Genomic DNA, 25,258 nt, shown 5'->3' with positions numbered 1-25,258 from the left:
TGCAAGATTCCCCTGTCACAGCCCAGTTCATGCTGAGGGCCATCTCCCGATCTATGCTGTCTGCTTCCTAAGCACTGAGGAGGTTCTCACTATCCACTCGTCGAATGAACAAACAAACGAACCAACGAATGGATGAATTAGTGGCCCATGCTTAGAAGTACCCCTGCCCTATGTTACCCACAACAAAACCTGAACTAGAACCCACATCTGGGAGACTCAGGGGTCCAGCAACTTGATATCTGCCCTTTAGAAGGTGAGACTGGATTACCAAATGAAAAGCCCTCAGAACCCACTAGAAACAGAGTCCCAGGTACTGTTGTTGGTCCAGCTACACAGTCAGAGGCCGGAGGAGGAGGGCGTCTAGCGCTAAGCACAGTGGGGTAGAGGATGCACACAGGAAGGGAAGGGAAGGCAGCAAGGTGGTTAGGAGGGAATCAGTGAGAAAGGAAAGAAGGTAGGGCAAGATGAGCATGAGGTCAAGGGCATGAGGGTAGAAAGTGGAAACAGACTGACGTTGCGGACACTTCTTGCACTCTAAGACCTTCTATGTGGCCTTCTCAGAACCTTTCTCTTCTCAGCTTCATAGAGAAGGGCTGAGCCTTGGTGAGTGCTGAGGCTTGGTGAGGCTTGGTAATATCCTTTCCAGCCTCAACATTCGGCAAGCCTATGTGTGCCTGACAGAGGTTTGAGTGATGGCACTGAAAGGAGGTAGGGTAAGTCAGAGAAGGCTTCCTGGAGGAAGTGAGACTGCTTGAAATTTCCCTGATGCAGGTCCAGCTTCTAGCTCTGCTCATCATCCTGTAGTCCTCAGGACAAGACTCACACCCACCTTCCCCACCTTGTTCTCCGCTCAGTGGCCTCGGGAATGGAAGAAGCCCCTCAGCTCATGACTGGACACAGAAGAGCAGCCACAGCCCATTCTAATCGTAGAAACAAGGGGCCCAGAAAATAGGCAGCACACGCCCAGCTGCTTCTTCCTCTCCCAGGCAAACGCCCATGGCCTGCCACACTCCCCAGGCTGGAGCACACTGTCCAGGCCACAGTGTCCGGAAGTGTTTCAGAATTTCCAACAGTGCTTCAAAGGACCCTTCTGCCCCACCAAGTACACATCTGGCAGCTAGCAAGCCTGCTCTGGCTGCAGTCCTTGGCCAGAATCACTGTTCCTGTTTCAGAGCATCTAGCCAGCCAGAGGAACATCCCATCTGCTAGTTTGTCCCTAAATGGAGCCAACCCTGCCCTCTGGAGCAAGGAGTAGTCCAAATGAATGGAAAACCCATATTCCGGGCTGGAACTCCAAGGCTGCTCTGTCAGTGAGCGAGGATTTATGGAACATTAGCTCTGGGTCCAGTGCTCTTGCTGGGTGGCGTGGGGAAGGCAAGAGGAGAAAAAAGTGTCCTAGATTAAGAGCATGGGATGCAGAACCAGGCTGCCTGAGTTGGAAAGCCAGCACTTCTTATAGGAATTAGCCTGGACAGACCTTGCACTTAGCTCCCCTCAGCCCACAGATTTTCCCTCTGCAAAACGAGCTTGAGAGTCGGGGGCCGGCACTCGTATAGTTCGGGGGCCTGTGCAGTGCCATCGCTCTAAATGTAAGCTCTTATGTTGTTAGTATTTCAGGGTCCTGGCCCCTCAGAGCCTGCAGTCTTCCAAGGACAGGACCCACACAAGAGAAAACAGGACCATCTTGGGGAGGAGTGGAAGTGCTCTCTGACCTCTGAGGACACAGTTGGTACAATTGCAGGGAAATCCCAAGAGCCAGGTCTCAGTTCCAAGTGACAGTGAGGCTCAGGAGCAGGTGGGTGCCATCACTATTCATGTGGTTGGCCAACAGGGAGCTCTCCCCGGGTGCTGGGTGGTGTAATTCTAGGAAGGGAGCCTCTGGGTATAGTAGTGCTGCTGTGGCCGCGGTGAGCCCTGGGCTGTGGGCGCTGCCCTCTGTGGGTCACAGAACCCCTCACAGACTCTGCCTCTAGGGCTCTCCCCACAGGGCCCTGTGCTAACCTCATCACTCTGCAGTCATTGCCTGGGTCTGGAGCCGTCTTAGTCCTTAGGAGGAAAGGGTCCTTAGGACCTGGCACATGTCTGACATGTGGAAAGTCCCAGGAAAGATTTGTGGAGAGCACACTGCTGGCTCCAGCCCTCAGGGCACAGACAGATCAAAACCCCCAAGGCGTATGTCCTCACCAGGGGACAGGGTGGGGCTACAGATGAAGCCTCCTCACCTCTAAACCAAATATTGATTGAAAGAGGATCTGGCCCAAAGGAAATGAAAGGCTCAAACCCTGGAAATTAAAGAACAGAGAAGGTTGGCTTGAAGGGCAGGCTGGGGAGGCTGGGCATACTTTTAAGAGGAAGCATACAACTGGGAGAAGTCCTGAAGGGGACCCCCAATCTGGGCAACTGTCAGACAGGTGTCAAAGGCCCAGAAGCAGCTCTGGCCTCCAACAGGAGCCTGTCCTGTGCCCTGGGAACCGCTGCCTGGGCAGCTGCCTCTGCAAAATGCACTTTAAATGGACGCACTCTGTGCGTGTGGGGGCTTAGGCAAACCCCAGCTCTGCCCTTTCTGCCTGCGTGATCCTGGACCAGTTCTGCTGGCCTCAGTGAGATGTTGTGAGATCAAATGACACAATGAATCAAAGTATTCGGTATAATCTAAGGGCAGAGGAAATGGTAGGTAGGGGTGCTTTTCTCGGCATTTATACCCATCTTTGCATCATTAAGGGCAGAGCTGAGCTGACCAGCTGAATTCTCGGGGCTTTTTCATTTCTAACTTCTTGAGTTCTAGCAGTCTCCAGAGAGGAGAAGACAGTAAAAGGGGCAGATTAGGGTTCCACCCAGACAGGCCCAGCTCCCTGTAGGGTGTCTGAAGCCCCTCTGCTAAGGCCTGACAACCATTCATCGATCCTCCAGGGCTGGACAGTTGCCTATGAGAGTATTCTTTGGGCCCAGCTGAAACCTGCCCCCTTAGCCTTGTCCTGCCTCTATTCAGAATGCCACCACTCATGCCTCCAGCCCCAACCCTCACCATTACCCATCTCCCCTTCCACTTTCTATTCCAACAACCCAGAATCGCTGTTGGTGGCCAGCATACTGCATGCCCTCTTTCTCTTTCATGCCCGTGCACGTGCCATGCCCTGTCTTGGGAAGGCCTTCCCTCTTCCCTTCCTCTGACTCACCTGAGGCCCCTCCTCGCGGACCCCCGAGTCTAGGGCTTGCCCCTTCCCCTTTGGCTACATGGCCCCTGGTGTCCCTCCCTCAATGCATGGCTCAAGCTGCTCATCTCCCCTCCGCCCTGTGGTCTCTTCCCAGGTGGGGACCATGTGTCTCAGCTCCTGGCACAAGACTGGGTGCAGGAAGCATCTCCTGCTGAGGCGCCTGCCCTGCCCTGGGCTGGCCCATAGAGAAGGAGCAAGGAACAAGGAAGCTCAGCTCTGCCAGTTTCCCACGCTGACCCTCCCTGGGAAATGAGAAGGCCCTCGGTACCCCCGATGGTCCATCCTTCCCCAGGCCCCATCCGTCCAGCTCTCCTGTCATACTTCCTCACGAAAACAAACACCGCTGTCGCTTGATATCCGGCTGCTGATCCTGGCAGCTAGATTAGCATTTGAAAGTTTCGTTTGCATTAATTTCAGACGGAACATAAATATGGGTTTGGGATCCCTCTTCCAGGAGGAGAAAACTGGAAACCGGGCGGACTCACTGGAGAGAAAACATGTGTGCTGGCCGAGGGAAGCCCGTGTTACTTTGGAATCTTTGTGGGAACATCTGGTCCTCCCCACCTCCCTTCCACCCAGCCCCCCAACGCTGTCTTGAAACTACCCTGTTAATTGGTGGATTGTTCTTGCTGAGCCCTTGCACACTTTCCCTCCGATCTGGTGAACCTTGGAAGGTACACGTGTTTCTGACAATTTCCTGCCCCCAAAAACGTGAACTCCCTCGTAGCCGCCAGTACTTCAGAGTGGGTGTGTGGGAACGTGCAGTGAGCAAGGACATCTCTGGAAGGAAGTCTAAGTCCAAGCTTTGCTTCTTATCACCCATATGAGCTGGGCAAGTCCCATCCCCTCAATGAGCTCCAGTTTCCTCATCTGTAAACTGGGAGACCTCAAAGGCTGCTGTGAGGATGAAAAGAAACTACAGCAGAGAAGCCTCACGTACCCAGGAGGCTCACTCACTAAGTAGGAGTTTGTGTCTAGATCATCACGTGATGGAATCTGGACCATGTGGAGAAACTGAGACACACAGCAGGCAAGGAAGCTTCCCAAGGTCTCAGTCAGGTTGCTATCGAGCCAGGTTTTCTGTTCTAACCCCAGGATAGGCTTCTTCTCTATTTTACCCTGCCTTTCCCGTGTCAGAGGGTAAATTGCAGCTGTTGGCCTCTGCCCAGATGATGGGTAGGGGCTATGACCAGCCTGCGCTCTGTTCCCTGAGCCTTACGCCTTGGTACAGGCCTAGTTGGGCCCAAAAGAAGGGGAGCCCTTTTTTCTGCACTAAAACATCATGGGGCAGTGCCCACTCGGAGCAGGACACCTTCCCTGTTTGTATATGAATGCCCTTTAATGACACTCTGGCTTGCAGGATTAAGGGAGGCAACACCATGCCAGCCCCACCAGTCTCAAGACCTATAATCTTCCTCCCCTTTCCTGTCTCCCCGGCATCTCTGCCTGAATCCCGCCCATCCTGGGAGTCATGGCCACATGGCCCCCTCCTCCAGGAAGCCTTTCCTGATGTCCTCATTGGATTAGTGTCTCCTCCTCCGTGCTTCTTGTTTCCACTTCGGGGTTCTCTTTATCCTCTCTCCTCTTTCACCATTTCTCTCCTTTTCTCTATGTCTCTGCCTGTTTGTATCTCTTGCCTCATCCTTGTCTCTTTCTATCTCTTTCTCTCTTTGTCTCGATGTCTCTCCGTTTCCTTCTCTCCCTACCATTGCCTCCAAGTCTCCGTATGTCTCTTATTACCCGAGTCCAGTGCTCTCCTCTGCCTTCCTCCTCTTTCCTTGTGTTCCGAAGCTCTCTTCCTCTCCTTGTCTCTCCTTGTGAGTATCTCTCTCCTCTCCTTGCCTCTCTGTATGTCTCCCCTATTCGTTGTCTCTGTGGCTCTGTGTGCCCCGCCTCCCACTTGTCCTCCCTTCCTTTCCTCCTCTCCTCGTCCACACGGCCTCAGCAGATGAAATGGAACGTGCCTTCCTGCAGAGAGCTGGCCAGAGCACAGCTGTCAGTGCTGGAAGGAGCTGCTGATCGGTGGCCAGGAGACCCTGGGAGCCTGGGCAAGCCACGCAGGCTAAGCCCCAACACTGTGGGGCCCCTTTGGAAACTTTCCACACCTTCTTGCAGGTTCCAGGATGGGCGTGGTGCCTGCTTCAGGATTTCTGATCTTGGAGGCAAGCCTAAGCCCTGTCTGCCAGCCCCAGGGGACAGCATGCACTGGGCCCTGACTCAGGAGCAGGTTCAAAAGCCAAGCTCCTGGGGTCGGCGGAATCTGCAGGAGCATCACCAGGGGACCAGGCTGAGGCTACACGGGGAGGGGATCCATGAGCTCAGGTCTCACGGGGATAGGATGAGATCATGGAAAGGATATGGAGTACACAGGTTTTATCGCTCATTCACTCAACAAACCATCATGAAACCACCACCAGAGGCGGGCTTAGCCCTGCAGCCTAGACGAATCAGGCATGGCCCCTGTCCTCAAAAAGCTCATATCTTCCCTCAAGCGGCCTGTCGGGAACACACTCTGACAGAGGCAGCTCGTGGGTGTGGGAAGATCATTCCAGCTGCAGTGAGGAGGGCAAACTAGAGAGGACAAGGAGGACAGTGTCTGCAGTGATTCCGGCAGAAGGTGATGGTGACCTGGGCCAGAGTCAAGCATGATTAGGAGGTGAAATCAGGAGGACTCTGACTGGACGAGGGTGAGGAGGAAGAAGGCAAAGTCAAGACAGGGTCCATCTGACTCGGTGAACAGAGCTCAGTTGAGGTGCGTCTCAGGAGGGGAGGCTGAGTTGGATTTTGTAGGCTCGGGGGGATTTTATGAGATGTCCAGTAAGCAGTTAGGCAAATATGTCTGGGCTTGGGCAGCAGTTCCAGACGGTCAGCATCGCATGCTAATTGAAAGCACATAGGTGGATGATTTTTGCCCACAGAGTGTGATCAGAAAAGGGAAGAAGGCCACAGACAGGGTTCCCAGGGGTCCCCACATTTATTGAGCAGGAGAACGAGGACCCCACCAAGAGAACGGACAGGGAGCAGCGAGAAGAGGATGAACTAGAACAGAATAGTGTCGTGACGACCTATGAAACAAAGCCCCAAAGAGGGGGTCAGGGTCGGAGATGATGGGAACACGGGCTCAGGAGTGAATGGCTTGCACTGTACAGTCCTGGGCAGGGCCTGCGTGAGAAGGGCGCCTCGTGCAGGGGAAGGACAGAAAGGGTACTTCTCCCTGCTTTGGAGGGAAGGAGGTGAGGGTGGGTGTGGCTTAGAGAAGGAGGGATGGAAATTTTAGAAATCTTTCCTGATCGCTTCCAACTTCTCAAAGTATCTAGTCTTCTACTTAGGGTCTTAAGCTGCACAATGAGGGCCTGGAATCGCTGAGGTGGAGCGAATGGACAGAGCCCTGACTGGACACTGAAACATTGTCAGGAAGTACTCAGAATCCAGCCAGTATCCTGTAAGGCCTGGCTTCTCCAAATGCCCCCTGCGCCAGCCCCAGGAATGCTTCTTTTGGAGCAGCCACAAGGCCTTCAGTAAATATTCACTGCTGCTCCTGTGCAGCCTGAGGCAGGCCATTTTCCCTGGCGGCTCTTGAAATCCTCTGGGCCGACCACTGTTGGGCCTAGAAGCCCTCGTCTTTTAATGGGTCTCCATGGAGGCGGGGAAAAAATTGGCTTTACTGCCAGGAATGGATTCCAAGAGCTCCTGGCAAGCAGTTCCTGCAGCTTGTGCACTGGAGGCTGCCACACCCGGTCCCCCTTCCAGCCCAGTCTTGCTCAGAGGCAAGCAAGAGTGAGGATGACTCTGTGGCCCCAGCCAAGGACTGGCTTAGCCCATTGGAGAGTGCATGCTGGGCTTTTCCAAAGGACATTCACTCCTGCCTCATTAGGGCTTTACAACTGCCCAAGTTGTGGGCCAAAGGGAAGCAAGCCATGTGACACACAGGAAAATTGAGGCTGGGGGCAGAGAAGCTGCTTGCTCAGGATCACACACTGGAGATTCACACCCTTGGCAGGAACCGGGGTTTTCTGTCCTCCCTCAATAGCGCTTCGGTCAGGGCCGGAGCCTGGGAGGGCCCAGGTGTCTTCTGCGCCTTACTTCTCAGAAATGCCTCTCTTAACCTCCTAGTCTGTGCATATGCCATTCACCCTACCTGGAACACTCTCCCTTTGGGGCCACCCATCCTCACCTAGCCAACTCTTATCCCGTCCTTCAGCTAACAATGCCTCCTCCAGGAAGTCTACCCTGATCAGGTTGAATTAGAAGCCTCCTGTGTGCTTCCATCAGCATTAGTGCCTGGATCAAAAAATCTTGAGACTGTGAGTGCCTGGAACAGGCCCCTACCTGTTCACTAGTCTGCAGCACTAGGTATGCACTCGCTTTGTGTTTGTCAGATGAATGAAATGGATAGGTGGAAAAAGTGAGAGAGAGAGAGAGGAGGAGGGAGAACACATTTTCATAAGGGTCTCTAGAATCAAATAAAGCCTTCTGCACAGAATCTGAGAGCTAGGGGAGCCTGTAGGTATCATGCAGCCCACTTCCTCCCTTGTACACAGAGAGAAACAGGGCATTTAAGCGTCAAAGGTTTGCTCGAGGTCAGAGTAAGTGCGCTGGATCCTGGACTAGAACCCATCTCGCGTTCCCAGTCCGGTGATCTTATGCAGTGATCCAGAGATGGATTTCAGGGACTGTGGCAAGCTGGCAAAAGAAAGACTGCTGGACAGGGGACTTGCTAAGGGGTGCTGAAACCAGCCTGGGGTGTGCAGTGGTGGCCGGCAGAGGGCTGCGGGCTTCACCCTCTGCTCCAACCACTGTGCAGTCCTAGCCTGGCTTCCTCTGTCCTGGAGCCTCTGTGTTGCCCAACAGCCTGTCCACTCTCTATTCTCAGACCTCCCTGGGGCTGTCAACATCCTGACCTTCCAGCTTCCCACCTGTCACCACCCGTCACAGGCAATTAGAGTAACAGTGCAGGGATTTCCCCCAGGTTCTGCAGAAGGGAGCCGCCCGTGGGAGCGGGCCACAGGGCAGGCACATGGGTGAAGAGTTCACCAGGGGCCACTGCCACTCTGCCCACACTGCCCAGGTCGGGAGACTGAAGCCCAAGGAGCAGGAGGGGCTCACCAGAGTACTGATTGCCAGCAGTCACTGTCTCCACAGTGGCCTCCCGAGGACGCTTTCTAACCTTCCTAACCGGGGGCCTTCACTGTGTTCTCAGACCTCAAGGCTGCATCGCGCCAAAGGAGGGCAGTCCCTGCTCTTACCTGGGGCTGCGATTAAATGATTTATACCTGTATTCTTAGTGTCTAGCATAGGGTCGGCCACAGAGCAAGTACATCACAAATGGACCTCCCACTACTGGAGTGCGGAAGGCTGTCCCCACCTGACCAGTCCAGGGCTGGGACCACCTTCATGGTATGAGGCACAGCGATGCCACAGGAAACACTGAGCCTTCGCCGTGTGCCAGCCACTGTTCCTGTAGTCCTCATAGCCACCCTGGAGGTTGCTGTTACACTCTTTCCCACTTTACGGATGGGGAAACTGAGGCACGGGAAGATACAACCAGTAAGGAGCAGAGCCAGGATGTGGACCCAGGCAGGATGGCCCCAGGACATCTTACCTCTATGTCATACTGCCTCTCAGGGAGTCTGGGGCCTCAGCTTTGTTGTAGGTCGTTGGCCTAAGGCTGTTTCCAATTGCTGGTGTCCTGACATGTGGCTAAGACCACTTTGTCTTTTATGTTCCAGGTCACTTTCTGGGGAACAATACAGTCATTGATGTCCTTCGGCAGGCAGGGCTGGAGGTGGAACACACGCCTGCAGGGCAGACCATCCACAGGTAAGCTGCCCAGACCTCTGTGGACATGGGACTGGCTGGCCTGCTACTGCCGGTCCACAGGCCATGCCTGACCACAGGCTGCATGCCCGGGCTGCACCCTACCTTCCTGTTCAGGTCTGCAAGGAAAGCTGTGAAGAAGCCTGTGGTGAGGTGGGGCCTCGTAGGGCCTGGCCTTGACCAGACGCCCAAGAGCGGAGGGACTAGGCTGGAAGTGGTGAAGGAGGCTGGTGTGCAGTCTTGGCAAGAGGCAAGGGCAGTAAGCTGGGCAGTGGTGGCGGGAATGGGAGGCGAGTTAAGTTTTGAGAGATGTTCAGGATTTAAAAACGTGATCGGGTCGGGTAGAAAGACTCTATAGGACTCCTGGGTGGCTGCCTAGAGGACTTGGGGGATGCCGGCGCCCTGAATCAGGATGGGGCCGTGGTCAGGACGAGCAGTAGTCTGGCCTCTTTCTGTGTCCCAGCTCCACCTACACCTGGTCCTCAATTTCCTCTAGGTGCACCTTCCCCATTGCTGCCTCTTGGCTGTGCCCCCACCCCTGGCTCTCCTACCAGGGCATACAGTCCTCTCAAAGAGCCATGTAGTGGCCATCTCTCATCATGTGGGGGTTTCCTGTCCCTCCACCAGGCTGGAAGCTGGCCGAGGACAGGGGTCAGCCAGGTCCTTCTGCGGCCCTCAGCACCAACACCAGACCTAGCACAGCAGAGGTGTCTGCATGCTGGGCAACTCTGGGGGTCAATCACGGGATCCTCAAACTCAGGGTTCCTTGTGTCCCACAGTCCATCCAACCTTTATGCAGGAACCTTCCTTACCAGCCCACAATGGCGACCACAGTGTGATCTCTTGGGACCCTGTCCCTGAAGTTTTAAGACCCAGAGTCCAAAAGAAGCTTGAATAATCACAGCTTATACATGTTGACTGCTCACTGTGTACCCATCTCTAAGTGCTTTTAACTCATGAATCTTCATGATAACCCTGTGAGGTAGGAGCTATGAGTACCCTCATTAAAAATTGAGGCACCTGAAGCCCAGAGAGGGGAAGTCACTTGCAGAAGGACACACAGCTCACGTAAATGGCAGTCTAGCTTCTAACCACTCCCCGTATCCCCTCTGGGTGGGACTGCTCAGAAATGGCCGAGGCTTGCTCTTCACTCTGCAGAGATGAGGCCTGGGTCACCCAGGGCATGGAGCCTCTGGTCTCCTCGCTCAGAGTCATTGTTCCCTCCGTCTCCATGGCACTGCCAGAGGAACTTGTAACTCCCTCACACTGGTCTCCTCCACTTTTCCATCTCTGAGCCAACCGGACAATACTGCTCTTTCGGAACCTTTGAGCGCAGGATAAGTCAGACTGTACTGGACCTGGACAGGCATGGGTTTGAGGGTTAAGGGACACAAGGTAAGGTAGCCTTGGGGACAAGGCATCCCTCAAGCTCCTCTTCACAGCCCCGAAGGACCTTCACCTTGAAGCTCATTGAGTCTGTCCAGGGCAGGGGCGGGGGGTGGGGGAGGCAGGCCAAAGAGGCCGCCTCGGTTCCTATTCATCTCGAGCCCAGGCTTTGGAGGAGGGTCCCCCCACTTCTCCCCTCCAGGCTCTGCTCCCACGGCTCTCTGCCTGAGTCTCCGAGTGCAGGCTGAAATCCTGCGGCTGGGTGAAGGAGCGGGGATGCCGAGGAAGCCCCAACAATAAAAGTCATCATCGGCCACAGGTGCTTCCTGGATCCATCTTTTTGTCTGCCTGTTTTGAATTATCTCCCCAGCAGCTGCGACATCTCCTGGACCCTGGGAATCTGGGGTTGCCATGGGGGCTGGGAGCAGACAGGCTGAGCTGATGGCCGTCTCTCCTTCAAGGAGAGACAAGCCCCTCGCCCATCATGCATGAGAGAGTGGAGTGGAGTGAAGGGACAGGCTGCTTGCTTCCTCGGGTGCTGCTTTACCTCTGCAGTTTCTGACATCATGGCCACCCTTCTGCCAGGGACGGATGGCCCCAAAAGGAGTTCTATTTGGGCCACAGAGAGGAGAGAATAAAAGAGAAAGGAGCAGAGGATGTTTCCAAGCTAAGGGATGTCTGTGTACACCTCTGTATAGAATGTAAATTCCACACCCACACACACACCTGATAGATGCTTGAGCACTCGCTACAGCCAGGTCCATTTGCTTGTTGGCCAGTGTTACAGAGAGGCTTGTTATGTGCCAGGCATCTCATCTAACCTCATGACAACCCTATGAAGTAATTACCATTTCTAGTCCTATTTTACAGCTATCTGCTGCTTGAGACGATTTCATCACTGTCCTTTGTCACATAGCCTGTAAGTTACAGAACCAGGATGTATACCCATGTCTGCCTCTAGCTCAAGCTCTTATCTGCTTGGTGCTGTCCTGCCTCCCTGAAAAGGTGCTCAGTAAATATGTGTTGAAGGCATGAATAGACGGTTGTACGAATGACACAAGCAACAATGTTAATATTTAATGCTATTCATCAATAATATTAATTACTAAAATGTTTCAGCTGCTTGCTATTTGCCAAGCACTGTTCTAAGTGCTTCTCCTCTGTTAACCTATATAACCCTCGGGATGCCCCTATGAGGTCCCCATTTTACGGAGCAGGAGACTGAGGCATAGCAAAGTTAGGTAACTCACCCAAATTCCCTCAGCCAGAGCTTATTAAATGAATGAGAACCACAACTAAAGACCTACCCATGGCTCACTTTCTTACTTCTTACTAGTCTGGGCTCAAATGTCACCTGGCAGTGACCAGACCGCCTTCCCTGCCCAGCACCCCACCCCCACTCTCTCTCTCTCCTGTCTCTGCTTTATTTGTCTCCCCAGTAGTCATCACCTTCAGACATCCTGTTATATCTTACTCTCCATCTTCCGCTTCAGAATGTGAGCTCCAAGAGCAAGGGGACTTTGTTCTGGTCACTGCTTTTGCCCCATTCCTAGAAAAGTGTCTGGTACAAGATAGATGCTCAATATTTATTGAATCAATAAATGAAAGAACGAGTCAAATCTTCCTCTGTCCACGCTAGACAACGGTTTTCCTGGGTCATTCTCTCCAGGCCCAACAGGGACACCCTAGCATCTTCGGCCATGACAACTTTCCCACTGAATTGCATCTCCTGTCACATGTGTATGATGCACTCCAATATGTCATGTGCTATTTCCCTCTCCAGCCTTGCTTCACGGAGCCCTGCGCCCCCACCCGAGGGGACTTCAGCGAGCCCAGCCCCAGTGACCCCAGCTGCGGCCATCCCCGCAGCACCCTCGGTGACCCCCACTGCCCCACCGGAAGAGGAGGACCCAGCTTTGTCCCCACACCTCCTGCTCCCTGACAGCCTCAGCCAGCTGGAGGAGTTTGGGCGGCAGAAGAAGTGGCACAAGAGGCAGAACAAACACCAGCGGCCACGGCAGTTCAACGACCTCTGGGTCCGCATCGAGGACAGGTGAGCTGCTGAAGGGCAGGTCTGCTGGGAGCTGGGCATCATTTCCAGGCAGCCTCCCTCAGGAGGAAGTGTGAGTGTGGCAGATGGTGCCCCAGCAGAAACCTCAGGCCTGGCTTGTTCCCATTCAGAGGATCTTCCTGTTCATCCTTTAGGGTTTATAGAGCACCTGACTCTTCTTCTTTATGCTCCAAATGAGAGTAGGTACGGTCTTCTCCATTTTAAAGGTGAGGAGATAGGAGCTTCCTTCAGATGCAGAGGACAGAAGTCTGCTTTGCCCTTAGTTTCCTGGGATGCACCTGGTATGCAAAGCAAGCTTCATTTGTCCCATGAGCCAGAAGGTAAGAACAGGAGAAAATGGACCAGGCTGGCTATATCAGAAGGCTGTGAGCTCCTTGTGCCTGGAAGGTCTGAGTGGCCAACACTCTGGCAGGAAGGCTGCAAAGGGGATCCCGCTCTTCAAGAGAGAGATGGCAGGTGATGCCCGATACCCTAATGCTGTGGGCTCGGTCTCAGTGGGGGACGGGAATTTATGATATACCTTGTTGAAAATGGGCAGGTACAGAAATCATCCCACTGCACTGGTACCTCCGTTTGTGTGCCCCTCCCACCACCCTGCATCACCCCTCCAAAGCCCGTACTGTAACTTGAATGCCATCTGCCAGTCTCTGCCTGCAGTCTTAGTACAAAGCGTTTTCTCTAGATTGCGCTTGTTAGCAAGAATCTCCGTATTTGGTGAACGGCATCACCAGAGCACCTAGGATGTCCCAGAGAGTGAACATCAGTGTAGGGCAGAGTCCTACCTACTGCGGGAGCCCAGCCCTGGACATCACACTCAGCAGTGGATCCTTGGAGACTCGAGGTCTCCATCTGGACCCTAAAGATGATCATCTAGGATTTCCTCAGCATCCCCAGAAAGAATCACCTTGGGCACTTGTTAAATAAATTCCCAGGCCCCTGCCGGTGTCGATTCACAAGATCTGTGGTGGGGCCTGGGGAGCCACATGTTACATGTATGCTGGAGAGTCTTCTGAGCAGCTTTGGGAAACACAGGCCCAACTCTGCATTTACAGATGTTGAACCAAGGCCTGGGGCAAGGGGTTTTGTCCAGGGTCACGCAGGAATCAGGGGCTGCTTCCTGTGCTTGTCACTGCATGATCCTCCTATAGCTAGGTCTCTGCGTCATCAACAAAAAGTTGACGTAGTCCATTCCACTCTCTTAAAGTGCGGGATGTGCATCATCTTAAAAAGACTTCCAGGAAGTAAGAGTTGAGTCTATTGCTCCTTTGGCTGTGTTGGCTCATAGCACCTGACTTGGGTTCCTGATAAATGTACTTCTGTAGAGCCCGTGCCAGCCCAACCTGCCCCAGGTGGAGGCACTGCTGCAGCTGTATTGGCTGCGACACATTTGGCTCCTGTGCCCAGCATGGGCCGCCCCCTTCAAACCTGGAGTTAGGGCATAGAGTTACTGAGCCGCTTCCTTCAGCCCTGGGGAGCGCCTACAGGCTGCCCGGGAGGGGCTGGCAGCCCATGAACTGCTCTGATCAGAGGGGTTGCTCAGGGCCCTCATCAACCCACCTGACTGCCAAGAGAACTGGCCAGTGGTGGGTCCAGCCCACAGAATGACAGGAGTCTGGGCTGTCAGCTCCAACTACAGACCCCCAGCCCCTAAGCATGGTCTGAAAGGTAAATTTGGGCAAATGACTCCAAAGCAGTTTCCTTTCTGCAACACATAGCTCTGAAACACAGAGCCTGGTTTCAGGAGAAGAAAACAGCTTTTCTTTGGCAAGAAGGAGCCCTTCTTGGTCCCAACAGGTAAATTGTGGTTGGATAACTCCCCTCTGGTTGGGTTGGCGAAGGAAGTTTCCACCAACAGGCAGACTATTTGTTAAAAGTTTCGCCACCGCTTCCTAAGGAAGCATGCCCTGAGCACCGTCAGAGGCCTGGGTGCAGGGCACAGCTTCTGTCACTCTCAGGTCTCACCCCATCCTCCTCGGGTTCCCAAGTTTCCAGTTCTCTCTGGAGGGACCCTGGGGCCCATTTGTAGCCCTGCAAACCAAACTATTTTTCTTGGGGCTTTAATTTCATTCCAAGTTTTCTCATTTTCTTCCCCCTAAATCCCACTGGAATTACCCCTTTCTCTCCATCCCCTCTCCCCAGCTCATCTTCCACCTGGGATCCTGCAGCAGGGCCCTAACAGGACCCCTGGCTCTAGCACGCCATCCCTCCTCAGCTCGAGATTCTCTGTGGCTTCCCACAACCACCCGGTTAACTTCCTGCAGCTCTGCCCCGGTGCAGCAGCTGTTGCTTCCTTTCCCTCCTCACTCACTGCTTTTCCCTGGGATGCTTTGGACCCCATCCTTGCCAGGCTTTGTGCCAAGTCCACCCTTGTACTTGCCTCTCTCTCTGCTGGGGTGGGTCCTGGTGGACGTTTGTTGAGCTCCTGCTCTGTGCCACCGTGTCGCCAGTCCTAACAGGAGTCCTGGAAATAGGCCTCGTTTTAACAAATGAGGAAACTGAGGCTCAGGGAGGTCAGGTAACTTGGCTAAGACCACGCAGCAAGTCAAGTGTGGCGTCAGAACCCACAGCCAGGTCTGCTGTCTAGTGCGAAGGGTCACAATTGCCCACCCACCACTCAAGCGCCCCTGCCACCCTCGCCCAGGAAGCATCTTCTTCATCCTCACCCCGCTGAGGTCTCCCTTCTTGCCACGGCTTTCTCTGCTCTCCCCTCCCCTGCAGACACCTGCGGGTGTCCTGTCCTGGCATAGTCACACAGACTACAATTTCTCGCTTATGTTTCTAGGGTAGAAGCCCCTGGGGACCAGATCTGGGTTGGACTTCTGCAGATCCCTAGAGGCCTTGCTGAGGGTTTGTTGAGAGAGAGAAGGAGGGAGAGAGCCAGGGTGGAGGCTGCAAGTGCCTGGCCAGGACACCGCCTGGAGCAGGCTGGCCTTCCCTCGCCCCTCATTACCCGAGGTATAAACACACAGGAGGAAGTTTAGAGAAGCAGCAGCCCGTGGCAGGATGATTTATGGGGACCCATGGCAAGTGCCAAGCCTGTGTCCACAGATGGCTGCACAGTGGCAGCAGAGTACTCCCAGGAACCCTCACATCTGAGAGCCAGGAGGGGGCAGCAGGGCACAGACCATTCTCATACTGACCATGTGCAGGATACCACCCCCAAAGAGGTAAGACCTATGACAATGCTCAGTTTCTCCTTTCGTGTAGTTGGGGCCTTGACTGGTCTCTGAAGGTCGTGCCAGCTTTGTTGTTCTCCGAGTCCACAGATGGGGTTGGGGACGAGGATTGGATAAACAAGGGAACAGAATCCTAGGCCACCAGGATTAGAAGGACAGTCCTGACAAGGCAGGTGCAGGGAAGAGCTGGGCAAGGCCGGAAGCAAGGCACAGAGAGGGGCATCGGTACCTGATGGACGCAGAGCCTTGTAGATGCCCCCACTCAGGGACAGGGCTGCAAGACACACATACATGGGGGGTCATTGCCTTCTGGCTCTCAGTTTCCCCTGAAGTTTGGACAGGTGACCAGAACCCCTTCAGAATTCCAGCCCCTGGATTCCTGGGCTGGCTCTGCACCCCTATTGCCAGCCACCCCTTACTGCCCTGAGATTCTCCAGCTCCAGGGTCTCTCCTAGCGCAGCCAGGCCTTCTCTCTGGTCCGGGGTGGCCAGCATCTCTGCAGGAGGCCAGAATCCATTTAATTAGAGATAGAAGATGCCCCATGAGAAACAGGAAGCAAGATTCTTCAGTGAATAAAAGCACAAACAGATTCAGACAAAATGGGATTCAAATCCCTGCCTCTCTTCATACTTGCTTTGAGGCTTAGAGGGTAAATGAGATGGTGCTTGTAAAGTGGTAAGCCGACATCAGACCACTGGTGACACTCAGTAACAGTTGTCTCCAGTGTTGGTGGCCAGACTATGAGCCTTTGACTCAGAGTTTGGTATAAGATGCCCACCCCACATCAGGAGCTGCTCGTAGGCCTTCAGTACCTCTTAGGCTCACAGCCTTAAATGGGCCACTGGAGGGGCACTGCAAAATTCCACCACCATGTTTAACCGGAGTCACATACCACATGCTCAGCCCTGTGGTAAGTGTGGTCGGGAACCAGAGCAGGAAGAGTCTCCGGTCATGGCTGAGCAGGGACATCTGCCTGCTATAGAGCAGCTGAAAGAGCCCTGAATCCATGGTCAGTCTGCCTGTGCCTGCAAAGAAATCCAGTCAGCGAGGGCTGGAGGGTCCAGGGCCCTGGAGATCGGAAGCGACCTGGAGGCTGAGGGAAATGAAGGCGCTTCCAGCAGAGAAGACCACATGGCTAAAGGCGTGGAGGCTGGTATGGACCTTAGATACCAGGACACTGAGCTGCAGACAAATCTGTCACATCAAATCTCTGCCTGCATCTGACATGCTTGGCCCAGAGAGGCCCACTCTGGAACCGCAGTAAGGTCTCCTCCAGCAGGATCAAATCGAGAGCTCTAGCCCCAGGCAGCAGGGCCACCCGTCACCTAGATTCTGCTGCTCCAGGCTCCATCTCCCCTTTGACTCCTCAGAGCTTCCTCAGAAAGCCACCGAGGACACAGCCCAGCAGCCCCTTGTGTTGCCAAGAAAGCTACACCCCAAGACTCCCAGAACCCAGCCCTGGATGGCTCTTAGAGACCCTCTCATGATGAGATGGAGACTCCGCTCCAGAAAGCCCTGTGGAGAGGCCTCAGGGGACAGACAGCTGACTCTGTCTCAGGCACCAGCCCTGTGCTTTATACCTTGGGCTTCTGCGGAAGATCTCACTTTTGGCTTCTGCTGCTAGAAAACATTTTTAAATCCATGGGTTATTCCTGCTCCTTCAATGTACACATGGGGAAACTGAGGCCTAGAGGACAGGACTGGCCCAAAGTCGTGAAGGAGCATACGGCAGGCTAGAACAAGGCTTCTGCTCTCCCCACAGGCCGAGGGGCCCTTCCCCATGCGAGGGGCCCTGTCGGCTCAGAGCAGACTTGGCCCCTTGGTGCCAGCCGTCTGCAGAGCCTGGGAACACTCAGAGTGTTTGGTTTGGCTTCGAGGCCACTTTGCCATGAGACAATTTTCCCAGCATGGGTCGAGATTGGGGGGGTGTGAAGGGATCTGGACTAGGGGACTAAGCTTTGTAAGCGGCGTAGGTAAGGAGGCAGGGCATTTAGAGGGGCTCTCTGCCCCCACCCCCCATTTCCCTGGGATTCCTTCCAAGCAATAAACTCAACTCGGGCTCCAAGGGTGGGGAGCGTGCATCTTTGGTTTTCAAAGTGTAAAAGCAAATGCCTTCAGGCGCCTTGCGAGACATAGTTTTCATAACTCTTACTTGGTCTTCCTTCTGACGGCGGCAGGGCTGGCTACGGCCAGGCTGGGCCCCCACTCTGAGCACCACAAGTGGCACCTCAGCCTCCTGTCCTGGGGCTAGCCCTCATAATCTCCCTACTGTTCATGCTGAAAGGATGGAGCAGCAGCTGGTCGGAACATTCATGGACTTATGTGTTGTGCGTGGTGGTGGGGGCGGGGGGTGGGTCTTTTCATTAGAAAAGAAAGGGAGGAAAGGGGCTGAGGTAGTGACCCTTCTGGGTAGAGGTTTGCAAGGTCTCAGCAGGAAGCAGCACACTTCACCCTGTGCCCTCCATCGCTCACTTACTCGTCTGCACAGTTAGGACAACACCCAGGCCAGGCTGAGCTGGAGAGCCAGACACAGATTAGACATCTGCGTCCTAATCTCCTTCAGGCTCTGCTTCCTCATCTTGGAAATGGGAATAATAATAGGTGGCAGATGCGTAGCATCAAGCACAGTGTCTGCCTGCATGTAGAAAGCACTCCATAAATGGAAGATGTTATTAGTGGGGGAAACAGAGATGCAAACATTAATTAGGAGGTTAAAAATAGCTAACGCCATGCAGCGCTTCCAGTGTGCCTGGCACCATTGTAAGCACTTTACAAAAACCCATCCAAACCCTGTGTGCACAACTAGGTGCCTGTGACACAATATGATCAGTGAGAATTGTACCCTCCCCTCCCATTCCAAACACATACTCTCTGTTCAGGAACATCTTCCCTCTGTCCCCTATACATGACCAGAGTTGGCTCCCTCCTCTCTTGATAGGTCCTCTGGGAGTTTCTAAAGACGGAAGAACACAGACTCCAGGTTCAGAGCAAAGACTTGGCAGGTTCATGTGGTCTGAACATGACCAGGAGTAGGGTAGAGAGGGAGAAATGGGGCAGGGAGTGAGCATCCTTCCTTGACTGAAGGCATCTGGACCCCTACTTTCCAGAGCAGAAATCCCAGATCATGTGGAGACTGTACTTGGTGACTCCGAGCTCCCCTGCTCCCCCACCTCCCAGGCTGAGGCTAAACCAGGCAGTGTCAGAGGTGTCCAACCAGGATGGTAGTAAGGCTGACTATGGTAGTGATGATGGCAGATCTCACCCCGGTGATGAGAGTCAATTATTTAGGGACCTGATGCCCAGTTCATGGAAACTGAGGCCCAAGTGATCTGGGAGACTCCCAGATGGCCCAGGGAGTGAGCGGCCTGTTGGGGAGGGAGAGGAACCCTGGAAATGGGAGCAGTCTCCCCATTCAGCAACTACTAGTGAGCTCCTACTGTGTGCCCCCTGCTGTGTGTCCTGGAGCAAGTTATTTAACCCCTATGTGCCTCAGTTTCTTCAAAATCAAAATGGGGGTAATAGTGGTTTCTGCCTCGTAGCATTGTCATGAGTGTTAGAAGTTAATACATGCTAAATGCCTCGCACAGAACTGGCACAGGGCCCTACTCTGCAAGTACCTCTCCAGCCTGCTGGGAGCATCGTCAGCCATATGCAAGCTAGACTCGCTGTCTTCATAGCTGGCTGTGGGGTCACCTCCTCCGGGAAGGCTTCCTGGCCCTGCACTGGGTCAGGGCTCCTCTGTATTCCCCCTGCCCCTGGGTTTCCCCTCCCATCCTTGCCCTGCTGGTGTGATGGGGCTTGTTGGGTCCTCTGTCTGCATCTCCATCTGCCTCCAGCCACTCAGGGCTCCACAGGGCACATGGGCCCATAGCTTCTGGGGCCCAGCCCTCCCTTTATCCCAGTGCCTTAACCTTCTTAACCCCTGTGGCCTCTCTTTGTTGTGTCTCTGTCAGTGTCCCCTCCCTTCCCCAGTCCCCGTCTCTTAGTTCATCATTTCTATCTATTTCCAGGACTCGAGCCGGTGACCTGGCCCTACACCCTGCCCGGCCCCTGTCTGCTCTCCTCTTCCATATGCCACCAAGTGCTGGCCTCAGCCTGCCAATTCCTTCTGCACTTAATCTCTTTTGCTTTCTCTCTGTCTCACTCTTTCTGTCTCTCTCTCTCCCTCCCTCTCTTTCACATAATTTCTTGAGCCGAGATCCTTACCTAGTACCTCCAAAACTGGATTCTGTTTTTATAAGTTCATGGAGGACTGCACCTTTAACTAAAGCTCTCTGTGGTAATGCAAAGCGAGACCAGCCCCAGGGCTCCTGGCCCAAGGAGATGCTGCCCCCGCTTCCCCGTGACCTGGTCGCCAGGTAGCCTCTCTGAGCCTCAGTTTTCTCACCTGGTGAAAGGGGGTGATGAGAGCCCCGGCGAAGGTTTGTTTTGAGGACCAAAGTTACTCTCCATAAATGGTGGCTGGGATAACCAGACCAGGGTGGGGGGATGTTTGTGTTTTCTTTTCTGTTTGTTTCAGACAGAGGCGAGGAGGGCAACAAAAGGCCAGGGTATCTGTGTACATGGTTGTGGAGGCTGATAGCCCCACCTGTAAGCCAGATCACTCCCTCTTTGATTCTTTTTGCCTGGGACCCAGTTATCTCGAGTGGTCACACTTGAAGCCTGTGGTCCCCAGTGCCTAGCCCACTCCCTGAGCCCGGTAAGTGCAGCCTCAGGAGCTCAGCCCGCTGGCTATACAGCTCTGGGCTGCTCACTTTCCCTGTCTGAACCCCTTGTTTTCTTCTTTATTTTATGAAAAACAATAATAAATCCAGTAAAGCTAGTTCTGAATTCTAAGACTGCAGCCCAACATGGGACTCCCGAGTGGTCACTCAGTTTCATGTGTTTTCTCCTTCCAGCACCACTGCCTCGCCACCCCCGCTGCCCTTCCAGCCTACACATAGCTCCGGGACAGCCAGGCCCCCTCTCCAGCCCTCCGACCAGCTGCAGCAGCAGGAAGAGCCGGGGCCAGCCAGCAGCTCAGTGCCCGCCCGCTCGCAGCCGACCCTGGGCCTCCTACCCGCCATCGCTGCCAGCATTGTAGCCCCCTTCCTGCTGCACACCCTCGGGCCCTCCTGACCTCAACTATCCCATGCAGAGAAGCCAGAGAAGCCAGAGAAACTATAGGAGGGTCTTCGGCCACACCCCACTGCCCCTGCCGCCACCTCCAGTGGTGCCTGACCCCCCACAGGCAGTCCAGACGGGATCTGTGAGAATACTAGAGCTTTATTGTACCCGAGTTACATCTTCTTTTTTGTAGAAGGATCTTAATTTCCCATAGTGCTATGGGGCTCTTTTGTAAAATATGTGTCCATATTAAAAAAGAAAAATGTATTTATTCTACCGATAAAACTATTTTTATGTGGCCTATGTTAATAACCCCTTAATTAGCCCCAACGCCAACCCAGGAGGTGAACCCAGGTTGTCAGGACAGCTTTGACCTCGTGCGGACTGTGGCTTTGAACTGGCTTGCTCCTGGATCAGCGGAAGCCTCCAGTGTCTGGGTTTGGCTTCTCCCGCTGTGGAAACCTCAGAGGGATGGGCAGGCAGACAGGCTTAGCTTTCGTGAAGCTAGATTTGGGAGCCAGAGATGTGAACGCTGACAGTCCTTCCCTCCCCTGGATGCATCCTAGGGCTGGGAAGATACTTTCTGAAAGAGAATGCTGCTATTTTGAAACCCTGGGTGTCTGTGAACGGGGCCTCCAGAGCTCTTGGTAAGTGTTTCAACCAAAGCACTGGGGTAGGGGAGGGATGTTGGTGCTGAGGGAGGTGGTCCCCCAGCCCCATGTGCCTGACCATTAAACTGAGATCCAAAGAGAGGAAGGTGGTTGCCCAAGGTCACAAAGCAAATGGGAGATTCAGGATGCGAATCCAGACCTCTCTGTTCCAATAGCATTAATCCAGCTTGGGTTATGGGAGAAGCTACTGAAGTCACGGCCAAATGGAATGAGCTGGACTGAAGGACAGGAGTAGGGACGGGGCTCTAGGAGTCATATGGTAATAATAATCAGAATGAGAGTTACCATTTGTCCTAAGCCTGCAGTGTGATAGGTACTTTGCACATTCACTTTATCACTCATCTTCACTCTAGCTCTGTGAGATGCAATTATCCCCATTTCACAGATTATCCCCATTTCACAGATGAGCCCCCAAAGAAGTAAAGGGACTTGCTCAAGGTCACCCAGCCAAAACGTGGCCCCAGATCAATGTGATTCAAAATCGATGCTCGTCTCCTGGACCATATTCTGTCATGTTCCCTTTGCACAGGGAAGCTCCAAGGGAGGTGAGTCTCACCCAAATGGGCCGGCACTAGCTTCTTACTCCAGCCAAAGAGACTGTTTGGCCACAGTTACTCATGTTGGTCACTCTGGCTAAAGAGCATTTTGAGCATGCCACATGTTCCATGCCCCAATTTGTCTTATCTTGGAGCCAATGAGAGGCTTTCCTGCTAAATCAGAGGCTACAGAGCTGGGGACAGCTGTGGGGGTCCTGGGGAAGCAGACAGCTAAATGGGCGCAGGTAGGCCACTGAGACTCAGAGAAACTGACCTAGCTCCTAACCCCCCAAGGTAATAGCCGAGAAGGTAGAGGACCCAATTTGGCTGCCTTCTAGCCCTGAACCCTCATTGGGCTGACAGCTTATCAATTACAGGGTCCTGAAACCCAAGAGCAGAAAGAACCCCCATTTGACAGTTAGTAATAACTGTAAGAATAATAATAATGCCCAGAGAGGGGAGGCATTTGCCCAAGACTGCACAGCTGGGTGTCTGCTGACTTACAGACCAGTTCTCTCCAGCGTCACTACACCATGGCTTCCCTGGTAGGCCTGGTAGTGGCTGTTTAACCCCAGAGCCATCGTGCCCAGCTGGGCAGCTGTCTCCCTTCTGAGATGGTAGAATTCAGGACAGCTCATTGGATGGTCACATGTCCCACTGGCATCTTGGCAGGCAGCTGAATTCTTTTCAGCTCAGCCCTGGATGGATATGTTTGAGCTTGAGACCTGGCAGGAGCCCTGAGGGTCCAGCCAGCCTCATGGGCACCAAGCTGTAAACTGAACTTGACCCCAGCCAAGGCTGGAGTCAGTTTATCCTTGGCAAAAATGTGACTTCCTATTTCTGAGCAGGAAGGGGCTTAGCTGACTTATAAAACAGGCTCAGAAGGCCTGGGGGACATCAAACACATCGTGCAGAGCACTATTTGGATGAGATAAGTGTAAAGGAATTAGAAACACACAGGCCAGATTTCCCTCTGTTCTGGGCAAAGTGTGGCATGTGATGTATTGAGATGGAACTTGAGGTTAATTAAAGATGAAGCATTTGGGTAAACAGTCCAGGCACCTGACTGCGTGCCCAGATCTGTGCCAGGCACAGGGCCAAGGAGGTAAATTAACGCAGTGTGTGATTATCGAGCACATGCAGTGCCAGGCTCCGTGTTGGGCCCGAATCTAGCCACCTTTCCTAACCTAGAGGAACCCCTCGTTGAGATGGACAAGCAGTGATGTCCTAGGTTCCTAGAAGGAACTTAGAAGTTATCCTGTCCAGGCCCCTGGCCGGGCAGATTCAGCCCTAGTCTTCCCCAGACCCCTCCTCTGGGCAGATTGGCAGATTCCAAACTCTCCCTCACCAAGCGTTTAAAGAAAGATGGACGGACCAACTGGTTAAGAGGACGTGTGCGGACAGGACAGCCAGAACCAATGTGCGTCAGACATCTGCAACCTAAGTTCACTGATCCCTGACGACTCCCCACTGGCCAGGGTTTGAAGTGAACTGAACTTGCTGACTAATGTTTCAGAAGACCTGAAGCACGTATACAGAAATCTGCATGGCTGGGACATGCGAATTCTCTCATCTTCGGCCAGGGAGCCACCAATCCATCAGCAGCCACTCACACACTTGGAAATGATTTATCCACCACCGCTGACATTTTGTCCAGCACGTTCTATGTGCCCAGCCTCATAAAATGCCCCCGTTGCTCTGAGAGCATCATGCGCATGTCTGAGGGCTTTCATATTTGACCGTGAGGCAGGCAGAGAAGATGGATGGACTGACACCCAGCAAGTTAAGTGACCTGTCTAAGGTTAGGCAGCATGTTAGTGGTGGCCCTAGGTCTCCTGTCAAGAAACCTGACTGAATGACTAAAAAGCTTTCTGGGGTTGGTCAGCATAGCTATGTCAGCCTGCTCTGACACATCAGTGTATGAGCCAGGCTGCAGGGAGCTGCAAAGGGCCACTCTGAGATGCAAAGATCTGGAGTCTAGGAAGCGTGGAAACTTGTGCTGACTGGCAAGTTTGCCTTTGCATTGGGATGCCATCAGCAGATTTTCCTCACACTGAATGCTCTGCCATCTACTTCCTGGCTTCGGCCAGACTTGGGCAAACCTAGAGGCTCAGGATTCTTGTCCCACCTGCCCAGTCTCCATCCTGGTGCCATTGTCGTGACAGATTTCAAGTAAAGGTCCTCCACCAGAAGGAAAGCATATGAAAAACACAATGAAGAACAAGAGAAGTTCTACTGGGAATTGCAGCTTTGATGGTATCCTGTGTGGCTGAGAACACAATTAAAGCTGATAGTGTTTCAGCGACCGTGGGATAAGAACTAAAGTCCTCAGCCTGGCGTTCTTGGCTTTCTGTGATCTGGCCCTGCTGACCTTGCCAGCCACATCTCTCATCTCTCCTGCTCTGTGCCTGACCAGATTGAATCCTATTTGTCATTTCTAGAACATGCTGCTTCCTAAGCCTGGAAACCCCCTTCTTTTATCTTTACCTGCTCATCCTTTGAGGATCGCTCAGATGGCAACCCCTCCAGGAAGCCCTCTCTGATCCCTTTGTGCTTTTTAACACCATCACAACACCTACTGGACAATGCTGAGACTGTCTAATTGTGTATCTGCTCTCCTATTGGACTGTGAGCACCTCGATGGCAAGGATCATGTGAATTCATCTTTGCATCTTCATCTGACACAACGATGGCACTCAAGAGATGTATAGAGAGGGAAGGAGAAAGAAAGGAATGAAAGAAGGAAAGGAGAGAGGCAGACCTTAGCTCTGTTGGTGGCATACTCTCTACAAAGCCAAAGCTGTCCGAGGATAGATAGGTGCCCCTGCAGGTGGTGAGTTTCCTGTCAAGCGAGGTGTGTCGAGCAGCAGGCCCGCTGGCTGGATTTACAGTAGAGAGCTGAAGTCTTGGCAAGGGACTGGGGTAGATGACATCGAGGGTCCTTCCTGGCTCCGTAATGCTCAGGTTCTTTGAACATTGTTATTTTTCAAAAAACGCATCTAAGCAGCCAAAAAAATCACCCAGTCTGGCTGTCTAAACCAATAAGGTTCAGGAATCAGTCCAGCCTTACAGCCTCGTTCCTCAACAGCCCAGCCGGGCCTGACGTGAATTGGCAGGCTTGCTGGCTGCCCTGGGGCAGGGGGACTTCTGGGCCGTGGGGAAGGGCTGGACTGGAACCCAGGCCCCTGGCCCCAGCGTGGAGCTCCTTGCCTCCCTAACCTCCAACCCTGGGGGAGGCAAGTAGGGAGTCATGAGAACCAACTGAGCCCTACCTGGCCCT

At 53.5% G+C, this 25,258-nt stretch overlaps 1 protein-coding gene across 1 annotated transcript in view; it reads left to right on the top strand.

Moving 5' to 3' along the window:
- Positions 1-21,069, top strand: part of TRABD2B (TraB domain containing 2B) — a 203,771-nt gene extending 182,702 nt beyond the window's left edge. Inside the window, exons 5-7 of the mRNA XM_039885584.1 lie at positions 8,945-9,035; positions 12,202-12,471; positions 20,564-21,069. Of these exons, the coding sequence (XP_039741518.1) occupies positions 8,945-9,035; positions 12,202-12,471; positions 20,564-20,783 (581 nt within the window). The 3' untranslated portion in view covers positions 20,784-21,069. The remainder of the gene's footprint in view (positions 1-8,944; positions 9,036-12,201; positions 12,472-20,563) is intronic.
- The last annotated feature ends 4,189 nt before the right edge of the window (positions 21,070-25,258 follow it).

Source organism: Pteropus medius, unplaced genomic scaffold (genome assembly GCF_902729225.1).
Source record: "Pteropus medius unplaced genomic scaffold, Ma_sr-lr_union100, whole genome shotgun sequence".
Taxonomy (NCBI): domain Eukaryota; kingdom Metazoa; phylum Chordata; class Mammalia; order Chiroptera; family Pteropodidae; genus Pteropus; species Pteropus medius.
This window is presented reverse-complemented; position numbering and strand designations above follow the sequence as displayed.